The sequence below is a fragment of the Microcaecilia unicolor genome, chromosome 3 (genome assembly GCF_901765095.1).
Source record: "Microcaecilia unicolor chromosome 3, aMicUni1.1, whole genome shotgun sequence".
Classification (NCBI taxonomy): Eukaryota; Metazoa; Chordata; class Amphibia; order Gymnophiona; family Siphonopidae; genus Microcaecilia; species Microcaecilia unicolor.
In genome coordinates this window covers 210750809-210770955 of record NC_044033.1, presented here as the reverse complement: position 1 = coordinate 210770955, position 20147 = coordinate 210750809, and the positions used below count along the sequence as shown (strand labels likewise).

At 45.3% G+C, this 20147-nt stretch overlaps 1 protein-coding gene across 1 annotated transcript in view; it reads left to right on the top strand.

Annotated features, from left to right (window-relative positions):
• Positions 1-18525, top strand: part of LOC115466238 (cholinesterase-like) — a 36786-nt gene extending 18261 nt beyond the window's left edge. The window contains exons 3-4 of the mRNA XM_030197376.1: positions 7398-7564; positions 18305-18525. Of these exons, the coding sequence (XP_030053236.1) occupies positions 7398-7564; positions 18305-18327 (190 nt within the window). The 3' untranslated portion in view covers positions 18328-18525. The remainder of the gene's footprint in view (positions 1-7397; positions 7565-18304) is intronic.
• Positions 18526-20147: the final 1622 nt, after the last annotated feature.

The following is a 20147-nucleotide window of genomic DNA, read 5'->3' as shown; positions in this document are numbered from 1 at the left end:
ATAAACTGGGAGAGGGCCCTTGTCCCTGTACCCCCCCGGGCCGCCCATCTGGGGGAGGAACAGTTCATTGTTGGGTTGGCCACTAAATTAAAATCCCCCATTATTAGAGTTGGCAGGGACCTATAGGGGAGACATGCTTGGATTATGCAATCATAAAAGGGTCTCTCATAAACATTTGGCCAGTATATTGCCACTACAAGGCATTCAGTATGGTGTAGCCAGAGACGCACTATCACATATCTTCCCTGAGGGCCGCTTTCTACCAGATGCGTTTTCGCCACCAGTCCCTTTCAAATTAGAATTGCCACCCCACTCCGCCTACTCTCAGCCACTGCCCCATATACTTCCCCCACCCATGCTCTCTTCAACTTTTGCAGTTCCTCCTGGGATAATCTCGTCTCCTGGATACAAGCCACATCTGCCTGGTGTCTTTTTAATGCTTGCAAAATCTTAGCCCTTTTTATAGGGGACGTGATGCCCCCCACATTCCACATTATGAATCTAACCTGCATCCCCCTCCTCCCGACTTAAGGTCATCTCTCCAATTGCTGAACTATGATCAAGGTAGGGGGACCCCGGCGCCCAGCTCCACCCAAGCCCCCCACTTCTAGTTCCAAGCACCCGTTGACACTTCTCCCTAGTCTCATCACCCATCATTCCTTTCTCCCCCACCTCTCCCCTCCCCTCCCTTCCCTTCCCCGGCCCCTTTCTGTTCCCTCCCTCTCCTATCCCTCCCCTTCTTATTACCCCTACATTCTCCGTTCACCACATCTACTAAGAGAACGCTGGTCTAACAATGGCAGGGGTCTTCCCCCTCCTCCCGACTCCTTGTGCCTTATCCAAACAACATCCACGCAGCCATACTGATTCACCCCATACAGAACTTTTCTAACTTGTAACTGGACCCCAGACACACAGTTCTGAACTGAGTTTTTTTTAACATAGATACCCAACTGGGTGCATACTTGTCCAACGTCCTAAATACAGCCATGTGCCATCCTCCGGACTCCACTATTGCTGCCCTCAGGTTTTATGGCCTTTCCTTCATCCATTCTGTCCTGAGGGCAGTGGAGAAGCATCCCGCATCAAGGACTGGGCTTCTTCCGGTGTTGGATACATTCTCCACCCGCCTTCCTCGAGTACTTTTAATTGAGCAGGATATAGCAGCATAAACCTTCGATTCTTTGCGGCCAAATGTCAGCACACTGGTCCGAACGCTTTTCTACGTTCTTGTAGAGCTGCAGAGCAGTCCTGAAAAATTTTTACTCCCATTCCGTCAAAGGTCAATGAGTCCCATTTGGTCCGGGCTCCCCTCAGGATTTCCTCTTTATGTAAAAAGTTATGGACCTTTATTATGACTGCCCTCGGCCTGTTTCCCCCTGGAGGCTTCCTCCCAGTCTATGCGCTCTCTCCATGCAGAGTGGTCCCACGCTGTCTGAAAGGGCAAATTCTGTCTTTAACCAGCGCTCCAGCTGTGTGGGCAGAGCTCGATCCGAAACTGATTCCAGAATCCCGATCAAGAGGAGGTTAGACCTCCTGGACCTATTTTCTAGATCATCCAGATGTTTCACTTGGGATTGCACTGCTTTCCGCAGATCTTGGATGAGCGCCTCTCTGCCCATGCTCGAATCTTCTAGCTCCAAAACTCTCACCTCGAGTTCCCCCGTCCGCCTCGTCGTTTCTCTCAATAATGATTCAACTCCTGCTAGTTGGTCAGACAGCTTCTTCAGTTGCGGGTCAAGAGCAGATTTCACCGCATCCGTTATCTGTTGTAACTGTAGTGGGTGAAACTGCGGCGGGAGATCTGCAATCGGGCCGAGCGCCATCTTGGGTTCCTCAGACCCGCGTTGTTTTTCAGCACCTTTCTTCGCCATTCTAACTGCTGTCGCTCGGGTCTCCTTCATTACAAAGGAATCCATAGGTCAGCACGACTTGGTTCCATGGATTTGGGTCAGGTTCGCTCGATTATTCGCTCATTTTGCGAGGAGTGGAGGAGGAAGAGCCCCGGAGAGAGAAAAAGTGCGACCTTCTCTCTCAAACCATCATGTGACCACACCTGGGAATTTAAAAGACAGGGCTAGGCTGAGGTTAAGGAGGCCCAGGGAAGGAAAACTGAAGCCCACGTTTACGTCTTTACTGAAAGCGGTTAGCTGCTGTGACCTGACAGAGGTAAGTCAACTTTTGCTTATTGTCAAGACTTGTAAGCCTTGTCGAGGTGTGGCTGGGGCCAAACCTGAGTTTCAAAAGACTGGAGAATTTACAGGCTGGGTTTGGGGCAGGGCATCCCCCACTAGCCACAGACTGCTTGGCCTGCTAGCCAGAGGCCTATTTAAGACTGTTACTAATCCAGAGAAACTGTTGCATCTGAGGTTCCTGGTCTATGAGGTAATATTTATTTTCACATTTATACACCTTGTCTGGCTGAGTTATTCCCAGGGCCACCCCATAACCCTCGCCCGGGGTTTCACAGCCATCAATATCATGCACTTTTCTGAAGCAGCGCAACCTGTTGGCAAAGATTGTGCACTCTTTTAGACGAATGTGCATGCATAGTACACTCATAAACACATTCCCACCCCAATTCCATAAACTTGCATGCCCAAATATAGAAACAGCGCAGAAAATTGTGTGCTCAAGGTATTGAATCAAGTCAGTTGCACATTTAACTTAATATAATGAGCTGATAATTGATATTAACTAATAAAAGTAGTGTTACCTGGTGCTATTGAGACAGAAATGGGGAAACCACTGCTTGCCCTGGGATTGGTATCTGTTAATCTGATCGTGAGCCCTTGTGCCTAGACCAAGGCTTAGGAAGGACCTTGGCTAAGGCCTAGGGTAGACCAAACAGGCGCTAAGCAATACCACGGGCCACAGAGCCCCGCACACTCAAGACAGTCAACAAGCACCATCAGAAAAGGGAGACAGACCACTCAGGTGGGCCGCAAGGCCAATCCAGAATCCACTTGTACAGAGTCCAAGCATATGGGCCTCAGGGCCGAACTGGAACCAAATCATATACTAGGGAAGGGAAAAGAACAACAAGGGGTCTCTGAAGGGACTGGAGCTCAAGCAACGCACACAGCACCAGCCAGTGACACAAAGGGAAGGGCGACAGACAAAACTGGCGGATACAGCCTTCGATCAGAGGGAAATAATACAAAGGCTACACCGAAACTCAGGTAGCGGAGGGCAAAAACCCACAGGGAAAAAGGGAATGCCGGGAACAGAATGGGACACTACAGACATGGAATCTACAAGAGCAAAGCTCCACAGGAAGGCTAAACAGGGAAAAACAGACTGAAAGAAAAGGCTGCTTTCAAATAAGGACAGGAAAGAAGCAGGCACACAAGAGTACAGAAAGGGATAAGGCTGACACCAGAGAAAGGCTGCCTAACAGAGGAAGCACTCACAGAAGTCAAATACCAAGCACTGCACATAAAGGGTTAACACTGAGTAAAGGGAAACTTAAACAAACAAAGCAGGAATGAGCTTACCACAGACAGAAAGGCTGCTTAACAGAAACAGGGAGAAACGAGGAAGAAGACAGACCCAGCTGCACTGCAAAGAAGCAATCAAGGACATGCTGGTTACAACCAGCACACACACACATACACACACACACATACACACACACACACACATGGAGACCACAAACAAAAGGAAAGAAAGCAAAACTCCTCAAAAATACACACTGTGTCACGAGCACAGATAGAGAAAGAGAACCAGAGCTCAGCTGACCGGAATTAACGCTAGAGTGTCGGGTGTAGGGAGAGGTAAGTTTAAATAGGTCTGACTTCTGCTGCCTCAGACGTCAGCTCAATCCCTGACAGGCCAATCAAAAGTGAGTCCCAGTCATTCCCCTGCCTGTCTCAGTAGAATCAAAACAGTATCATGGAATGTTGCTACTCTTTGGGGTTCTACATGGAATCTTGTTATTCTTTAGGATTCTGGAATGTTGTTACTCTTTGGGGTTCTGGAATTTTGCTGTTATGATTCTGCTAGATAGGCAGGGGGAATGTTTGAGACTCGCTCCTGATTGGCTTGTCAGGGGCTGAGCTGATGTCTGATGCAGCAGATGTCAGAAGCCTGATCTACTTAAGCCTACCTTTCTCTACAACTCTTGCTTTAGCGTTTAATTGCCTGTGATTGCTGTCAGCTGAAGCCTGCTTTCCTTTCTCTCTGTTTGTACTAGTGCACTCTGTGTTATGTTGGAGAATTGCTTTCTCTCCTCATGGCTTGTAGTTCTGTGTGAGTGCTGGGTGTTCACAGTGTGTGCTTGATTGCCTCATTACACTGTACCTGGGTTTATTCTCTGCTTGGCTGGTGTTGTGCTTTGGGTTAAGCTTGTCCCTCGTATGGTTCCAGTTTGTTTGTTTTAGTTTCCCTTTCCTCTAAGTTAATCCTTTTTTGCCATGTCTAGTATTGCCTTGTAGTCCTGCCTTTGTTGGCAGCCTCCTGACCCTTTGTATTATCCTGGGGGTTGTTTTTTCCCTTTTGTTTGCTTTACCCTTTGTCTGCAGTGTAGCCCTGCTTCTGGCAGGTTAGTGTTTTAAAGCAGTCTTTTCCTTTAGCCTGCTTTAATTCTTTCTTTGCTGTGTCTGTCTCCTTTTTCTAGTGAGCTCTGCTCCTTATCTGATCTGTGTGTGTTTAGGCAATGGCTTCTGTTTGCATACCTTTCCCTTATCCTTGAGTGCTGTGTGGCACAGCCTTATGCATCCCTCTAAGCATTTCCCTTTTCCCTTGTATATTGTGAGGCCAGCCTTTTGCATTCTTTTGTGTGGATTCTCTTTGCCTTTGAGTACTGTGTGGCACAGACTTGTGTATTCCTATATGCATTTCCCTTTTTCCCTTGTATATTGTGAGGCCAGCCTTGTGCAATCTGGTCTGTGGATTCCCTTTGCCTTTAAGTACTGTGTGGCACAGCCTTGTGTATCCCTATATAGCAGTTCTCTTTATCCCTGTGTGTTGTGAGGTCAGCATTGTGTTTGCTTAGGTGGCTACACCTTTCCCGTGTGTGCTATATGGTACAGCCTAGAGTGTTCCCTTGTGTGGCTTCCTTTATCCTTGACTACCCAGTGGCACTGCCTTGTGTTTCCTATAGAAACGTCTGTCGGTCCCTTTTCTCTTGCATCCCTAGCTAGCGCTGTGTGCGTTGCTGGTGCTCCTGTCCCTTTGGGGATCCCTTGTTGTTCTTTCTCCCTTCCCAGAGTATGAGTGGGTTCTGGTTCGGCCGTGAGGCCTGCATGCTTGGACTCTGTACGAGTGGGTTCCAGATCGGTCGTGAGGCCCGCCTGAATGCTCTATCTCCCATTTTCTGGTGGTGCTAGTTGTTTGACCTGTGTGTGCAGGGCTTTGTGGCTGGGGTTGTGTGTAGTGACTGTTTGGTCTACCCTAGGCCTTGGCCAAGAACCTATACTAGGCCTCGGCCTGGGCTCAAGAACTCACAACCAGATTATTTATTTTATTTTATTTATTGCATTTGTACCCCACATTATCCCACCTATTTGCAGGCTCAATGTGGCTTACAGAGTGTAGTTATGACATAGTCATGACAGGATCTTGTATACAATCAGTATTAAGCAGAAGATGTATGAGGAATTAGAGACGGATGTGTTAGATAGGGTGGTGTAAGAGTTGCATTTTGATACTTGAGTGAGTTAGGTGGTGATTTGTGTCATTAAGGGTTAATTTTGTAGGCTTTGTTAAAGACATGTGTTTTCAAGGATTTGCGACAGTTAATTAACATTTGCTACCATTTGCGATTCTGCCAGGTACTTGTGACCTGGATTGGCCACTGTTGGAAACAGGATACTGGGCTAGATGGACCGTTGATCTGACCCAGTATAGCTACTCTCATGCTAATTGACACTAATTAGCCATTATACGCGCAGCTAACCTTAATCGTTATTCTATAAAATGTGTGACCAAAATCCATATCGCACACCTGCAAGGAGGGTGTGAGCTAGGGAGGGGCATAGGAGGATCAGAGGCATATCCAGGACTTGTGCACACATATTAGAGAACACTTGCAGTTACGTCTCTAACTGCCTACAGTTAGGCGCAAAAGCTTACGCCAGTCTTTTAGCTGACTTAAGTGTTTGCGGCCATATACTAGTATTCAATAATGCAAATTCTGTGTAGAAGTGCTGTTCTAGCATTGATGCTTAGGACTAAATTCAATGCTCAAAGCTGCACGCCATTTATCGAATAGTGCTTCTAACTTAACATAAGAATAGCCATATTGCGTCAGACCAATGGCCTATCTAGCCCAGTCATCCTGCTTCCAACACTGGTCAATCCAGGTTACAAGTACCTGGCAGAAACCCAATAGAACCCCAAAGAGTAACAAGATTCCGGAATCCCAAACAGTAGCAACATTCCAGGCAGAAACCCAAATAGTGGCAACATTCCATGCTACCAATTTCAGGGCGAACAGTGGCTTCTCCTATGTCCACCTCAATAACAGACTATGTACTTTTCCTCCAGGAACTTGTCCAAACCTTTTTTAACTCAGCTTTGCTCACCGTTGTTACCACCTCCTCCGACAAAGAGTTCCAGAGCTTAACTATTCTTTAAGTGAAAAAATATTTCCCCCTGTTTGTTAAAAAATATATCCATGTAATTTCATTGCATGTCCCCTAGTATTTGTACTTTTTGAAAGAGTGAAAAATTGATTCACATTTGCCTGTTCTACACCAACTTTGAATGCAAGGATTTATACTTTCTATTGCAAGTTTTACTCATCTGGGGCAGGAAATGCAGGGAAGCAATGAGCATTTTTTGATGGGTTACATTTGCTTCATCTGACCAGAAATTTTGAATAAATTAAATGCCTACTATCTGGACAGGAGAATATATTAGTCATTGAGAAACTGGTGATAAGTAAAGCCCCAGGGCCTGATGGATTCCTGGTAGAATTTTTTAGAATATTGGCACACCACATTATGTTGACTTTGAGGGCAGTTTTTTAGGGAGTCTGTCTAGGACATCAAATTTGCCATTAATTACTATCTTACCAAATAAAGAGAAGGATCTGACATTAGCTGGATCATTTATGCCCATATCAATTTTATGCTAAAATACCGGTGAACAGAAAAATACTTTTTCACTATTGATAGGCAAGCTTCAGGTAGGATTTGGTCAAAGTCAGAATCCAGTCACAAATGCTAGGAAAGCCTTGGTGGCTATTGTGGTCTCTTGAAAGGTCTTTGTTGGGAAATTGCATGGTAGTTAAATATGCAATGATTCTGCATCACTGACTATGTTTTGGGCATAACATAAAGAGTTTAAACACATAAAATCAAAAACATAACCAAGAAATTCAGAAAATAGCTTTTCCTGGAGGAGGAATGATGTATTCTAAGTTTGTTTTCTCTATATGTTTTTATTCGTAGCGATCCCAACTGCAAAGAGGATAGTGAAAAGATATGGCCTGTTTACACCAGCGAAGGACAAGAATATCTGTCAATAAAGCTAGACAAATTTAAGACGAAGAAAAAGCTGAAGGCAGAAGAATGCAAGTTCTGGGATTACTACTTCCCTTTGGTCCTTAAGCACACAGGTACCAACCCCTAGTCACCTATCAATAAATACATTAGATTTTGCTAAATGTTTGAAGTGGATTGCATGTTCCTGTCTCCCCTCCTACTTATATGTAGGTTTGAATTTTAGATTTAATTACCTGACTTTTCCAAATCTGAGCTCACAAGTTACATCCAGGTACACAAGTTATTTCCTTATCTAACAAGACTTACAATTTAAGGTCTACCTGAGGCAATGGAGTGACTTGCCTGAGGTTAGAAGGATTTCAATCCTGGCCTCCCTGGTTCTTAGCCTAACGCTTTAACCACAAGGGTACAGAGTTTCCAAGTTACCCAGTTCCAGGAGGAAGATTTTAAACCAGTCCTGGATTTCTGCCAACCTCTTCATGATGTATTATGGGACCTGCAGCACTGATTTGAATGAATAGAATCAGGGATTACAAATCCCACTCCAGTGGCGTATGCACCCCCTGTCAGACTGCCACGCCCCCCCGCCTGCCCCTTAAAGTAATCTCCCTCCACTTTGGTACTCATTGGCTGCCTGCATTTCTCTGTGAACCGTCCTGCCCCTTCTGACACAACTTCCTGTTTTGTGAAGGGCGGTAGAGGTCACAGAAAAAGCCCCGCTGCTGTTGCCTGGGCAAAGACTGGAGCGGAGCAGGTGATTTTAAGGAATGGGGGAGGGGCGCGGGCTCCCTGTTAAAAATTTCTGCCAATGCCACTGTCCCACACTGCTTTGGGATGTAAATTTAAGAGCATGATTGGCCAAAAGGTTTCCCTCCTGGAACTAGGTAATTTGAGAGCTCTGAGGATAGGATATTAAGATCTTTCTTAGGTGACCCTTGAACCTTGTGCCCCTTCTCAATTATCTTTCAGGCCCCAAGGCTCTCCCTCAAGATCTGATAATTAAATTCAAAAAAAGCAAGATTTCCCCATTAAGCCTTGAAGAATGATTCTGTATTCCATATTCCTGAGTTGGTGTACAACTGTTAGTTCATTGGTTTTCTGTGTCTGTGTCCACACCTATTGATCTGTCTCTTAGGTGACGTCTAGTTTATCTAATGGTTAAAGCCGGGCTCTACTCTTTCCAGTCTGGTCTAAGCAGTCTTCCAACTGAAGCTTGTGCACCTTGGATCCTGATAGTATTGTGTGTTGTGCGCATCTTTCCCCTAATTCTAGAAAATTGCCCACCCAAATTTCTGACTAGTATGCATGTGTAACTTAGGGGCAGATGCACTAAAGCTAAATGAGCCTTTAATGACTCTCCAACGAGGAAAATTTGATCCGTTGCATGCATCAAAGGGCTTTTACCGAGGAAGCCAGCAGCTAACGAAAACGGAATGGAGATGAGCAATTAGTGTGAAAACCCCATTGAAACAACATGCATTAACCTTTTCCGATTGCCTTTACGCAGGAAAAAGGCAGGAAAACTAACGACAGGTCTGGACCACTCGTTAGGACAGCTCTGTGCCAGGAAAAATCATTAAGAGAAAAAATAAACAAACTTTGAGCCAATCCCAGCGCATTAGCAGAGCTAAAAGTGCTGTGATTGGTCCAAAGGACGTCAGAAAAACATAAATAAATAAAAAGAAAAAAAAAGGGTCGGGAGGGGGCAAGGGCGCTCATCAGGAGCGTCCTGTACGGACGGCCTTGCCCCCCCCCCCCCCCCGCTGCTCCCCACTTTCCGTGTTGGATTATTTGTAGTAAATAATTAGCAGATTTTAGTACACACAGCTTCAGCTTTAGAAATGTTAATTTCTTTCTTCATCTCTCTCTCATTCACCCCTGAATAATTCACTGCTGAGTCACTTTAAAGTTGAAGTAACAAAACATCTGTTTACTCACAGTTTGTAGTTAGATTATAATCAGACAGGCTTATATATACATATTACTATACATTTGTATTATCAGCTCCTTCCATGTGCTTAGATGGTAATGGATGCTCACACCACCATAGATCCTCTCAGGTTAGGAGAGATCATGAGCTCCATGTGCTCCATGTGCTGCATGTGCTGTGTCTAACCCCCACAGGAAGTTGCATAGCTATGTGACCTCTCTAAGTAATTCACATCAGAGGTCACAGAGTAATCACAGAGAAATAATAGGTGACAGGCAATGCATGTAAAATACAATTACATTCCAACAAACCCCTTCTCATGCATAACTGTCATGCAATTATTTATTCATACAAAGTCCAAGCTTTATACGCAGATTCACAAAATGTTCTCTGGGTAACGGTTTGGTCATGATGTCAGCTGTCATCTCACTGGTGTGACAATAGTGTAGACTGATGACCCCTTCTTTCACCAACTCTCGCACGTTGTGGTATTTCGTTGCGATGTGCTTGGTGCGTGACTGAACCTTGTCATTCTGTGACAGTCGGATGCAGCTCTGATTATCTTCCATTATCTGGATTGGTCTTTTTTCAGCTATTCCAAAATCCAGCAAAAGTTTTTCAATCCACATCAGTTCTCTGCACGCTTCCGATGCAGCCACATATTCAGCTTCTGTAGAAGACAAACTCACAATACTTTGTTTATGACTGGCCCATGAAATTTGTACATTTCCATACATAAACACATATCCACTTGTGGATTTATAATCAGAATGATCCCCTGCCCAATCTGAATCACAGTAACATATTAGTTTTGGATTACTATTGGCTGAAATCTTTAATTTACAATCAATGGTACCCTTTAAATACCTTACCATCCTTTTAACTGCAGTCCAATCTGATTTGGTAGGTGAGCTGACCCTTCTGCTCAAAATTCCTACTGCATTTGCTATATCAGCCCTGTATGTGGTAGCTAGATATAAAAGCTTACCTATGGCTGATCTATATTGGATGTTATCTGGTAAAGGTTCTCTTACTGTTTCATCCTTCAGAAAATCAGTGATCATGGGAGTGCTTACAACTTGGGCATCTTGCATACCTAAACTTTCAATAAGCTCATTTATTTTCTGCTTCTGGCTTAGAAGATAAGAACCATCATTTTGTTTCTCAATTTCTATACCAAGATAGTATGACACATTACCAAGTTCTTTTATCTCAACATTGAGGTTTAAACATTTTACAATGTCCTTGTACTCTTGCTCACTTTTGCTTGCAATGAGCAGATCATCAACAAAAGCTAAAATGTATGCATATTGTCCATTTGTGCACCTAGTGTACAAGCATTTATCTGCTTCACCTTGCTTAAATCCTAAATTTGTCAATATTTCATGCAATTTATCATTCCAACATTTTGCACTTTGCTTTAATCCATAAAGACCTTTGTTTAATTTACACACTAGCTGTCTTTGTTTTGTATTTATGAAACCTGTTGGTTGTTCCATGTACAAGTCTTCAGTTATATCTCCGTGAAGAAACGCTGTTTTCACATCAATGTGGTTGACTTGCATGCCTTTTGAGACTGCAATGCTCAGAAGTGTTCTAATTGTCGTGTGTTTCACTACAGGTGCAAACACTTCATCAAAATCTTCTCCATATTTTTGAAGATATCCCTTTGCCACTAATCTGGCTTTATACCTTTCCACTTTTCCTTGTGCATTCCTTTTTAACTTGAATACCCATTTGCATCCTATAGCTTTCTTGCCAGGAGGTAATTTTGTAAGAATCCAAGTATTATTTTTATCCAATGCATCAATTTCTTCTTGTGCAGCTTTATGCCATTCAGCAGCTTCTTCTGCTGGCATTTTCTCAATCTCATCCCATGTTAAGGGCTCTTGAGCTTCTGCTGACTTTGTTAGGTAAGACAGTCTTGGGGGTGGAACACCTTTGTTTTCCCTGGATGAGCGTCTGACAACAGGTTGGTCTGACCTTTCTGCATCCTCTATATCTGAGAGTCCTTCTCCAATTGATTCCCCTTCTCCAACTGTACTGTCTTCTTCAATGATCCTTTCTGTGTCTGCTTCCTCTGCCTGTTCCTCGTTAGATACAGATGAGTTGCTTTCAGACATCTGCCTTGGTATGGCATTTATATACACTGGCATGTCTATTATGGTTCTAGTTTCATATTCTGGATGATAAGGCTCATCTGGGATAATCCAGCCTTTATCAACCCTTTTGTTTTCATCAAAATATGTAACATGTCTTATGCCAACAATGCCAGTTTTCAGATTCAAAATTCTATATCCTTTGTGTCCTGGAGCATAGCCAACTAAAATGCCCCTTTCTGTTGTGGAATCCAGCTTATGCCTTCTTTGCTTTGGTACATGAGCATATGCTGTACTTCCAAATGTTCTTATGTGTGACAGGTTTGGCTTCCTACCATGCCATGTCTCATGTGGTGTGCGCTCAGCGCCTTTAGTTGGCATTCTGTTTTGTAGGTACACTGCTGTGAGAATGGCTTCCCCCCATAGTCTTTTAGGGAGATTGCTATCTGACAGCATACATCTGGTCATTTCCACAAGTGACCTAAATTTTCTCTCTGCAACAGAATTTTGCTCTGGTGTATAAGCTACTGTTGTGATATGCTGAATGCCTTCTTGTTCTAGAAATGTGCGCATGCTTTGTGAAGTGAACTCACCACCATTGTCGGTCTGAAGAACCTTTGGTTTTCTTTCAAATTTATTGCTCACCATGGCTACGTATTTCTTCAGCATGTCTGTGACTTGACTTTTTTCTTTCAGCAAATAGGCCACACAATATCTAGAGAAATCATCCAAGAATATTAGCACAAATCTGTTATTTCCCAATGATGGGATATTAAACGGTCCACATAAGTCACTGTGTATTAAGTCCAGCACTTTATTACTCCTATTTCCTGTGTATGCAGGAAATGAGGGTCTCACACCTTTTTGAGTAACACAGTCTATGCATTTCTCCATTTTACCAGCATCTGCACTTATCTGAATGCCGGTGGCCAGTTGCTTACTGTAAAGATCCTGGATCACCTTAGAATCACGATGTCCCAGGCGGCTGTGCCAGATTTCCGGACTACATTTACCATCATTCTTCCTTACTTGCGCCATATGTGAGGCTTCACCTGAAATGCTCAGTTTATAAATATCATTATGCATAAAAGCTTCAGCATACACTTCATCATTTTTAGAGATTGTGCACTTACTGTTTTCAAAATGAATCACAAATCCCTTCTTATCTAATGTAGATACACTAAGCATATTGCAAACTGCTTGGGGAATATACAAGACATCACTTACAGGAATTTCTTTAACTTCATTAGACACTTTGCATTTTAAGAATCCAATACCTTTTGCTTGGATCTTAGCAGTCCCTGCGTTTGCAGTTTTAAGAATTCCTTCTTCTGGACACATTTCCTGAAAGAAATCTTTACAATTGGTTAAATGGCATGTGCTCCCTGAATCCAAAATCCAAGTACTTTCATTTGAATTATTATTTACCATAGTCAAAGATTTTTCTGCCATTAGAAAACCCTTGTGTTTATCTTTGTCCTTCATACATTTCCTGGTTTGAAAATTCTTTAGTTCCATTGGCTTAGGTGAGCTAGAGGGAGTGTTTTGTGTTTCCTTACACCATTTAGATACATGTCCCTCCTTTCCACATGAGTAGCAAATCAGCTTGCCCTTGGGTGGAGTTTTCCCATAGCTCCGCCTTCCTCTGTTCTTTGCCAAGAAATTTGTTTCATTTCTCTCTGACTGACTTTGAGAACACATCTCCTCAGAATCATTTATTATGCATTCCTGCCTTAGTTTTGATGTTGCCTGTTCAAAAGATTGCCCTTCAATGGCCTCATTTACAGACCTAAAAACATCAAACTTCTTTGATAGTGAGGTAAAAAGAAATGCTCTTTTCAATGCATCACACATGGGAATTCCTGAAAGTTCTAGCTTTTGAAATGAAGACATAAGATGCATAATGTGATCATTACATTTACTTTTATCCCTTAATTTGGTTTCATTCAACTCTGCCAGCCAAATTGGTTGCTGCTTTGCATATGTAGTTGCATACATAGTTCTCAGTTTATATAAAATGTCCTTTGGTGTATCTTTTCCCTCCACTAATATGGCTTGTTTCTCTGAGAGAGCTTCCAAAAGCATGCACTTCACATAATAGTTTGCATTGTCCCATTCAGCCATATTTTCATCTGTTCTGTCTTGATCTAAGCATATATTTAATCTTTTTGCTCGAAGGAGACATATGAATCTTAATTCCCACTGCCGATAATTAAACTCAGTTAATTTAGGCACCTTGAGAGAATAGAACAATGGTGAATTTCTTCCCTCAGCCATTTTCTTAGCCTTCTGTCTGCTGTGTGGGGGGAGAGAGAGACAGACTGAATCTTTCCTTTAAAACTTAAGAGAAAAATGTGGCCTTTTTTTCTGCCTGGTAATATTTCTCTTCTTTTTCAATTCCTGAGCCCTGGGCCCATAACCCTTTTTGTTGGATTATTTGTAGTAAATAATTAGCAGATTTTAGTACACACAGCTTCAGCTTTAGAAATGTTAATTTCTTTCTTCATCTCTCTCTCATTCACCCCTGAATAATTCACTGCTGAGTCACTTTAAAGTTGAAGTAACAAAACATCTGTTTACTCACAGTTTGTAGTTAGATTATAATCAGACAGGCTTATATATACATATTACTATACATTTGTATTATCAGCTCCTTCCATGTGCTTAGATGGTAATGGATGCTCACACCACCATAGATCCTCTCAGGTTAGGAGAGATCATGAGCTCCATGTGCTCCATGTGCTGCATGTGCTGTGTCTAACCCCCACAGGAAGTTGCATAGCTATGTGACCTCTCTAAGTAATTCACATCAGAGGTCACAGAGTAATCACAGAGAAATAATAGGTGACAGGCAATGCATGTAAAATACAATTACATTCCAACATTCCGCCGCTCCCCCCACCCCGAAAAAGCAAAATTCGAGCAGCCCCTGCCCCCCTCCCTTCCTCACTACTCTCTCACCTCAGCTCCGCCTCCCGACATCCTCCGTCCTGTGCCCCGCCCCCTTTTGGGGTCGTCGCCGCCATTCCCCTCCTCCATCGGGCCCCCCTCCCTCTTACCGGGCCCGTGCAGCGCCTCTCTCCTCTGTCCGAAGGCGCTGCACGGGCAAGAAGAAAGCCTGATGCCTGCCTTCGCCCAGCTTCGATGGCGCGTCTTTCTCCTGCTGGGCCCGCCCCTGTCTGACGTCGGTTACCTACGTAGGTTACTGACGTCAGACAGGGGCGGGCCCAGCAGGAGAAAGACGCGCCATCGAAGCTGGGCGAAGGCAGGCATCAGGCTTTCTTCTTGCCCGTGCAGCGCCTTCGGACAGAGGAGAGAGGCGCTGCACGGGCCCGGTAAGAGGGAGGGGGGCCCGATGGAGGAGGGGAATGGTGGCGACGACCCCAAAAGGGGGCGGGGCACAGGACGGAGGATGTCGGGAGGCGGAGCTGAGGTGAGAGAGTAGTGAGGAAGGGAGGGGGGCAGGGGCTGCTCGAATTTTGCTTTTTCGGGGTGGGGGGAGCGGCGGAAAGTGGGGAGCAGGGCTGCTTGAATTTTGCTTTTTCGGGGTGGGGGGAGCGGCGGAAAGTGGGGAGCAGCGGGGGGGGGGGGGCAAGGCCGTCCGTACAGGACGCTCCTGATGAGCGCCCTTGCCCCCTCCCGATCCTTTTTTTTTCTTTTTGTTTTGATTTGGGAGCCATGTGCTTGTGATTTGACTGTGTTTTGACTGTTTGTGGCATGCGCAGAGCAGCTAACATAACGCTTGGCTGCTCTGCGCATGATTTGGGGGCCGATTAACGATGTGTATTGTGATTCTTTGATACATTGTACGTTTCTATACCGATCTGAGCATGTGTGACTTTTTTTTTTGGTGCATTCTTCGTTTTTTAAAAATCGTTAGGGCCTTTAACGATTTTGATTTTTTTACGTTTGCTTGATGCATCTACCCCTAATAGAAATACGGTCAGTTGCACATGCAACTTAATGAATTAATTAGCTGCTCATTGGCCTTCATTATTGGCTGTAATTGGTGTTAATTGGTACAACTGGCACTAATTAGCAGTTTCACACACAACTCCGAGGGGTGTGTAGTCCTGTGAGTGTCATGCGTGGGTCAGGGGTGTGTCAGGGTGTTACGCATATGATCTCTACAATGAGGCAGGCTATCATAGGCATTTTGTACCTAAAAATTTAGCACTGGGCTGTACCTGGATATGACACTGAATACTGGGGGACTGGGCAGCTGCTGGCACATATCCATCTACCAGGCATATTCAGACCAGTACTCAGGTAAAGTTAGGACAGCCTACTGTCTAGGTAATTATGCAGTTAGTAGACTGAAAATTGCTGCTAATTGGGTAAATGCCGGCTCTTTCCAGACTCCTGGACTTCCCTGTCACTAATTGGATCATGCTGAGGTGGTCTGAGTAGGGTTACCATATGTCTGGTTTTACCCGGACATGTCTTCTTTTTGAGGACATGGCTGGGCAACCGGGCGGGTTTTGCCAGCCTGCCTGTTTGTTCGAGGCTGATTCAACTCTCGGCGGCCATTTTGAATCGGCGTTGGGGCCGTCAGCACTCAGCATTGCAAGGGGAGAAGAATGCAGGGCAGTGCTCCGGGCAGGAATGAGGGGTCTCTTGCCTGCCCCGAAGAGGTCACTAGACAGTAGAGTAAGGGGAGGGGAGGATAGGACACCCTTGGGGGGGCTATTTAAATACAGTTGTAAATCTGAGGACTCGGTCAGCATGAGCTAACCGAAGAAAGAGCTGCTTCTAGTTGGTTAACTCACACTGAATACTGATAATAGGCCTGCTGTCCTCACACTCTTTTTATGATTCACATTGTGTCAGTTTTTTTTATGATTCACATTGTATCAGTTTTTCACAAGAAAGGCTATGCTGAGTCAGACCAAGACCCACTAAACTGCCTCTGACAGCAGCCAGTCTGAGCTTCCATTATACTATAAAATTTATATTAAGAAGGGTAACCTTCGGAGTCTATAAAGTGCGCCCAAATTTGGACATGGATCCCAAATTCACTCATATACTAATTAGGTAATGAGCCATTAACCATTATTGACATTGTCTGTCACTAATTAGGATTTACATGCAGATCTGCCTTTGTAGGGCTGCCGAGAGTGGGGACAAGGTTCCCCCAGGCCCAGCCTCTAAGGGGGGCCTGGCCTGCCTGGCTCCATCAAAGCTGATTGGTCTCCTGCTTCTGTGTGCCGCAGTGCCGGATTCAGGGGCCTAGCTAGGTGGGGCCACAGGGGTATGGGCCCCCACAGATTTACCCCTGTCCCCCTCCACTTTTGACCCCCCTGCCGCTTTTGACCTCACCTTCCTGCCGTTGCCGCCGCCAGGTACCTTTGCTGGCGGGGGTCCCCAACCCCCGCCAGCCTTAATCTTCTTCAGCGCCGGTCTCTGGTGTGTTCGCTGAGCTGTGACTCATAGCACAGATCAGCGAACGCACCGGAGACCGGCACTGAAGAAGACTAAGGCTGGGTGGGGTTCGGGACCCCCGCCAGCAAAGGTACACGGCGGAGGGGGGGAGTCGAAAGTGGTGGGGGAGGGTTGTTGGCAGCAGTGGTGGGGGGGGGTCCGAAAGTGGTGGGGGAGGGTCTGCGGCTGGGGGAGGCATGCTAAAATATGCCCCCCACCTTGGGCTCTGGACCCCCCTCCCTCCGAGTTCTGGCTACGCCCCTGGCCGGGTTACTGCATTATTGTGTTAACTCTGCTCTGCCAGCCACATCCCGTTTACTGTGTGAAGTACTTCCTGTTTCCGCATAGATGGGAGGGAATGCGGCAGGAAGAAGGACCTGTGATGGCAAAGCAGAGTTAATGCCGGTCCCGGCACACAAGAGCAGGGGACAAGTGTTAAGTAAGTAAGCAGCCCCCTGCATGGGGGGGGGGGGGGGCTTGTGGGGAGTTTGCCCCTGGCCTGGCTTTGTCTCTCAGCGGCCCTGTGCCTTTGCACTGTTCTGTGACGCTGCACACCTGAATTTATTTGTTTATTTATTTTATTGCATTTGTATCCCATATTTTCCCACCTTTTTGCAGACTCAATGTGGCTTACAGAGTATGGTTATGACATAATCATTCCATTATATCAGATACATTTAGTGGTGTGCAAAGATTAAGTAAGGGAAGAGAGATGGCAGGTGTTAGTCAGGGTGGGAGGTAAGGTAGTTTTGTAAGGCTATGGGTTCTCTTTGTAAGCCTTATGGAAGAGATGCGTTTTCAGAGATTTGCGGAAGTTATTTATTTCGTCAATAGCTTTCAGGGATGTAGGTAGTGCATTCCACAGCTGCGTGCTCATGTAGGAGAAGGTGGTGGGATGTATTAGCTTGTATTTTAGTCCTTTGCAGCTGGGGAAGTGCAGATTAAGAAATTTGCGGGATGATCTTATGGCATTTCTGGGAGGCAGGTCCACAAGGTTTAGCACGTAGCTTGGGGCATCTGCATGAATTGTCTCACACTCAACTCAGAAGGGGGTGTGGCCATAGGATGGGCATGGGCAGGTCAGGGGGTTCCCCAAAATGTGCATGCAATGTTATAGAATAAGGTCTCTTAATGCCCAGCTACCAAGAATTGAGTATTAGAATTTACATCAGGTTACGATCGGCATAATCTTCACACCCAAACTTGGGTGCAGAAATCCACGCTAAGCGCTGTTCTACAAAGGTTGCTTAGCGGTAATAGCTTTTATAGAACAGGTGCTGAGCACGTATTTTAACAGTGCCTAATTTTGTACACCATTTACTGAATCTAGCTCCAATCCCAAGTTCTGCCATGTATTTTAATTTCCGGTGTGTGATTAATTCTCCATCATTATCACATAACAGGGCATGCTGATGAACACAAGTGACCCCTTCACCCCCACAGGATCTGGGGTCAGGCTGCATAGGCGACAGATTTACAGCGAGTGGAAAGGCCTGGACCTAATCTCACAACCAGCAATGACAGCCGAGCTTGTGAAATTTCCTGAAAACAAGATCGTTGTGTATTCTAAGAATGGGGGAAAGATTCAACTCAGTGCAAATAAAATTATTTCAAGAAAACTTTGTCAAGGAGTGGGGTACACATGATACTTTCGTACTCTTCTAACTGTGGCACTGTGAGTCTTGCAGGTTGGTGTTGTGTGTCCTACTGGTGTGTGCCTTCAACAACCCATAAGCACAATGAGCCACATACTAACATATCTGCAAAATATTTACGGTGGTCTCAGAATTCATGCCCCCATCTAACCTAACCCACCAGGCTCTCTTTCTGTCTTCTATGCCCTATCCCTTTCTGTGTTCCCTTCCTCCATCTATCCCTTATGCTACCCCCAAAGCTCCCCATTCTCTCTTTCTTCCTCCCTGCAAGGCTCTCTCTCTCTCTCTCTTTCCCTTCCTCCCTCTGGTCCCCCTATCTGAACCAGGGGCTTAGCTAGATGGCCAATTTTGGGTGGGCCAGAGCCCAAGGTGGGTGGGCATGGAATTCACCATCCCCCCCAGTCCCCCTCCGGTTTGCTCCTCTCTCCACCCCTCCCTGCCCAAAACCCCCAAATATTAAATACTTGACCTAGCGGGGATCCCCAAGTTAGCTGAAGATTTCCTCCTCCTCCTCCTCAAGCAGCCAGCACTCTTCCAAACGGCAGCCTGCAGCACTTGCCTCAAACTGATGCTGCTGCTGGCAGGCCGTGCATGCTCAGTGCTTTTGCATGTGTGAAAACTGAGCATGTGCAGAAGGGCCAGTCTGTGTCAGCTCAAGGCAAGTGCTGCTGGCTGACATTTGGAAGAGTGCTGGCTGCCCAAGGAGAGAAAATTTTCAGCTGGCAAGGTTTGGGGATCTCCACCAGCCACATCAAGTGTCACAATTTTGGGTGGACCTGAGTCCAAAGTGGGTGGGCCCTGGCCCAACTGTAGCTACGCCACTGATCTGGATTCTTCAGGATGCCACGGCTCTTCAGCTCCTGCAGTGCCACTCTTTGCCTCCAGCCTGTGTGATCTGCCTTGTATCTGTTCCTCACTAGCAGAGTATGTGTCACTGAGCACATGATAAATATTCATATTTTCTACATGCAGCGTCACTTTATATTAAGGATAAAACATTCACTCCTGTTGCTGTCCTCTGTAACCAAGTCATTCCTATATTAGAAATAGAAAGCCCACTGTCCTTGCCATTTCCAGAAACAAGTTATGCCATATATTTTCACTATGTGAGTGCTTAATTCACTTGTTCACTAACACATAGCATGGCATGCTGATGAGTCGAACATTTCTTTCACCTTCATGGAGTCAGGATCAGGATTGCATAGGGAGTGAAAGCCAGGGCTACTGTACCAGGTCCTCATGGCACGGAGGGCCCTGAGCCAAGGGTGCGAAGCCCAACAGTAGGCTCAGGACCCTCTCCCCAGTTTCTGTCCTGGGCCCCTGCACATCTAACATTGGCTCTGATCAAAGCAAATACAATTATTCAAATGAAAATATTCCTAGGATTGGGGTAGACACAATACCTTTAGAAAGCTAATAAATGTTGTGATGAAATGCCAATACAAAGGATGTATGTGGGCACTTTGTGTACCTTTGGACATAGTAGTCAACTTTTCAAAATGACGGAGGGTGCTGAATTCCACCAAAATTACTTCCCTCTCTCCCCCTTGTGGCAAAAAACCCTACCCGAAAACAGAACAATAAAATAAAA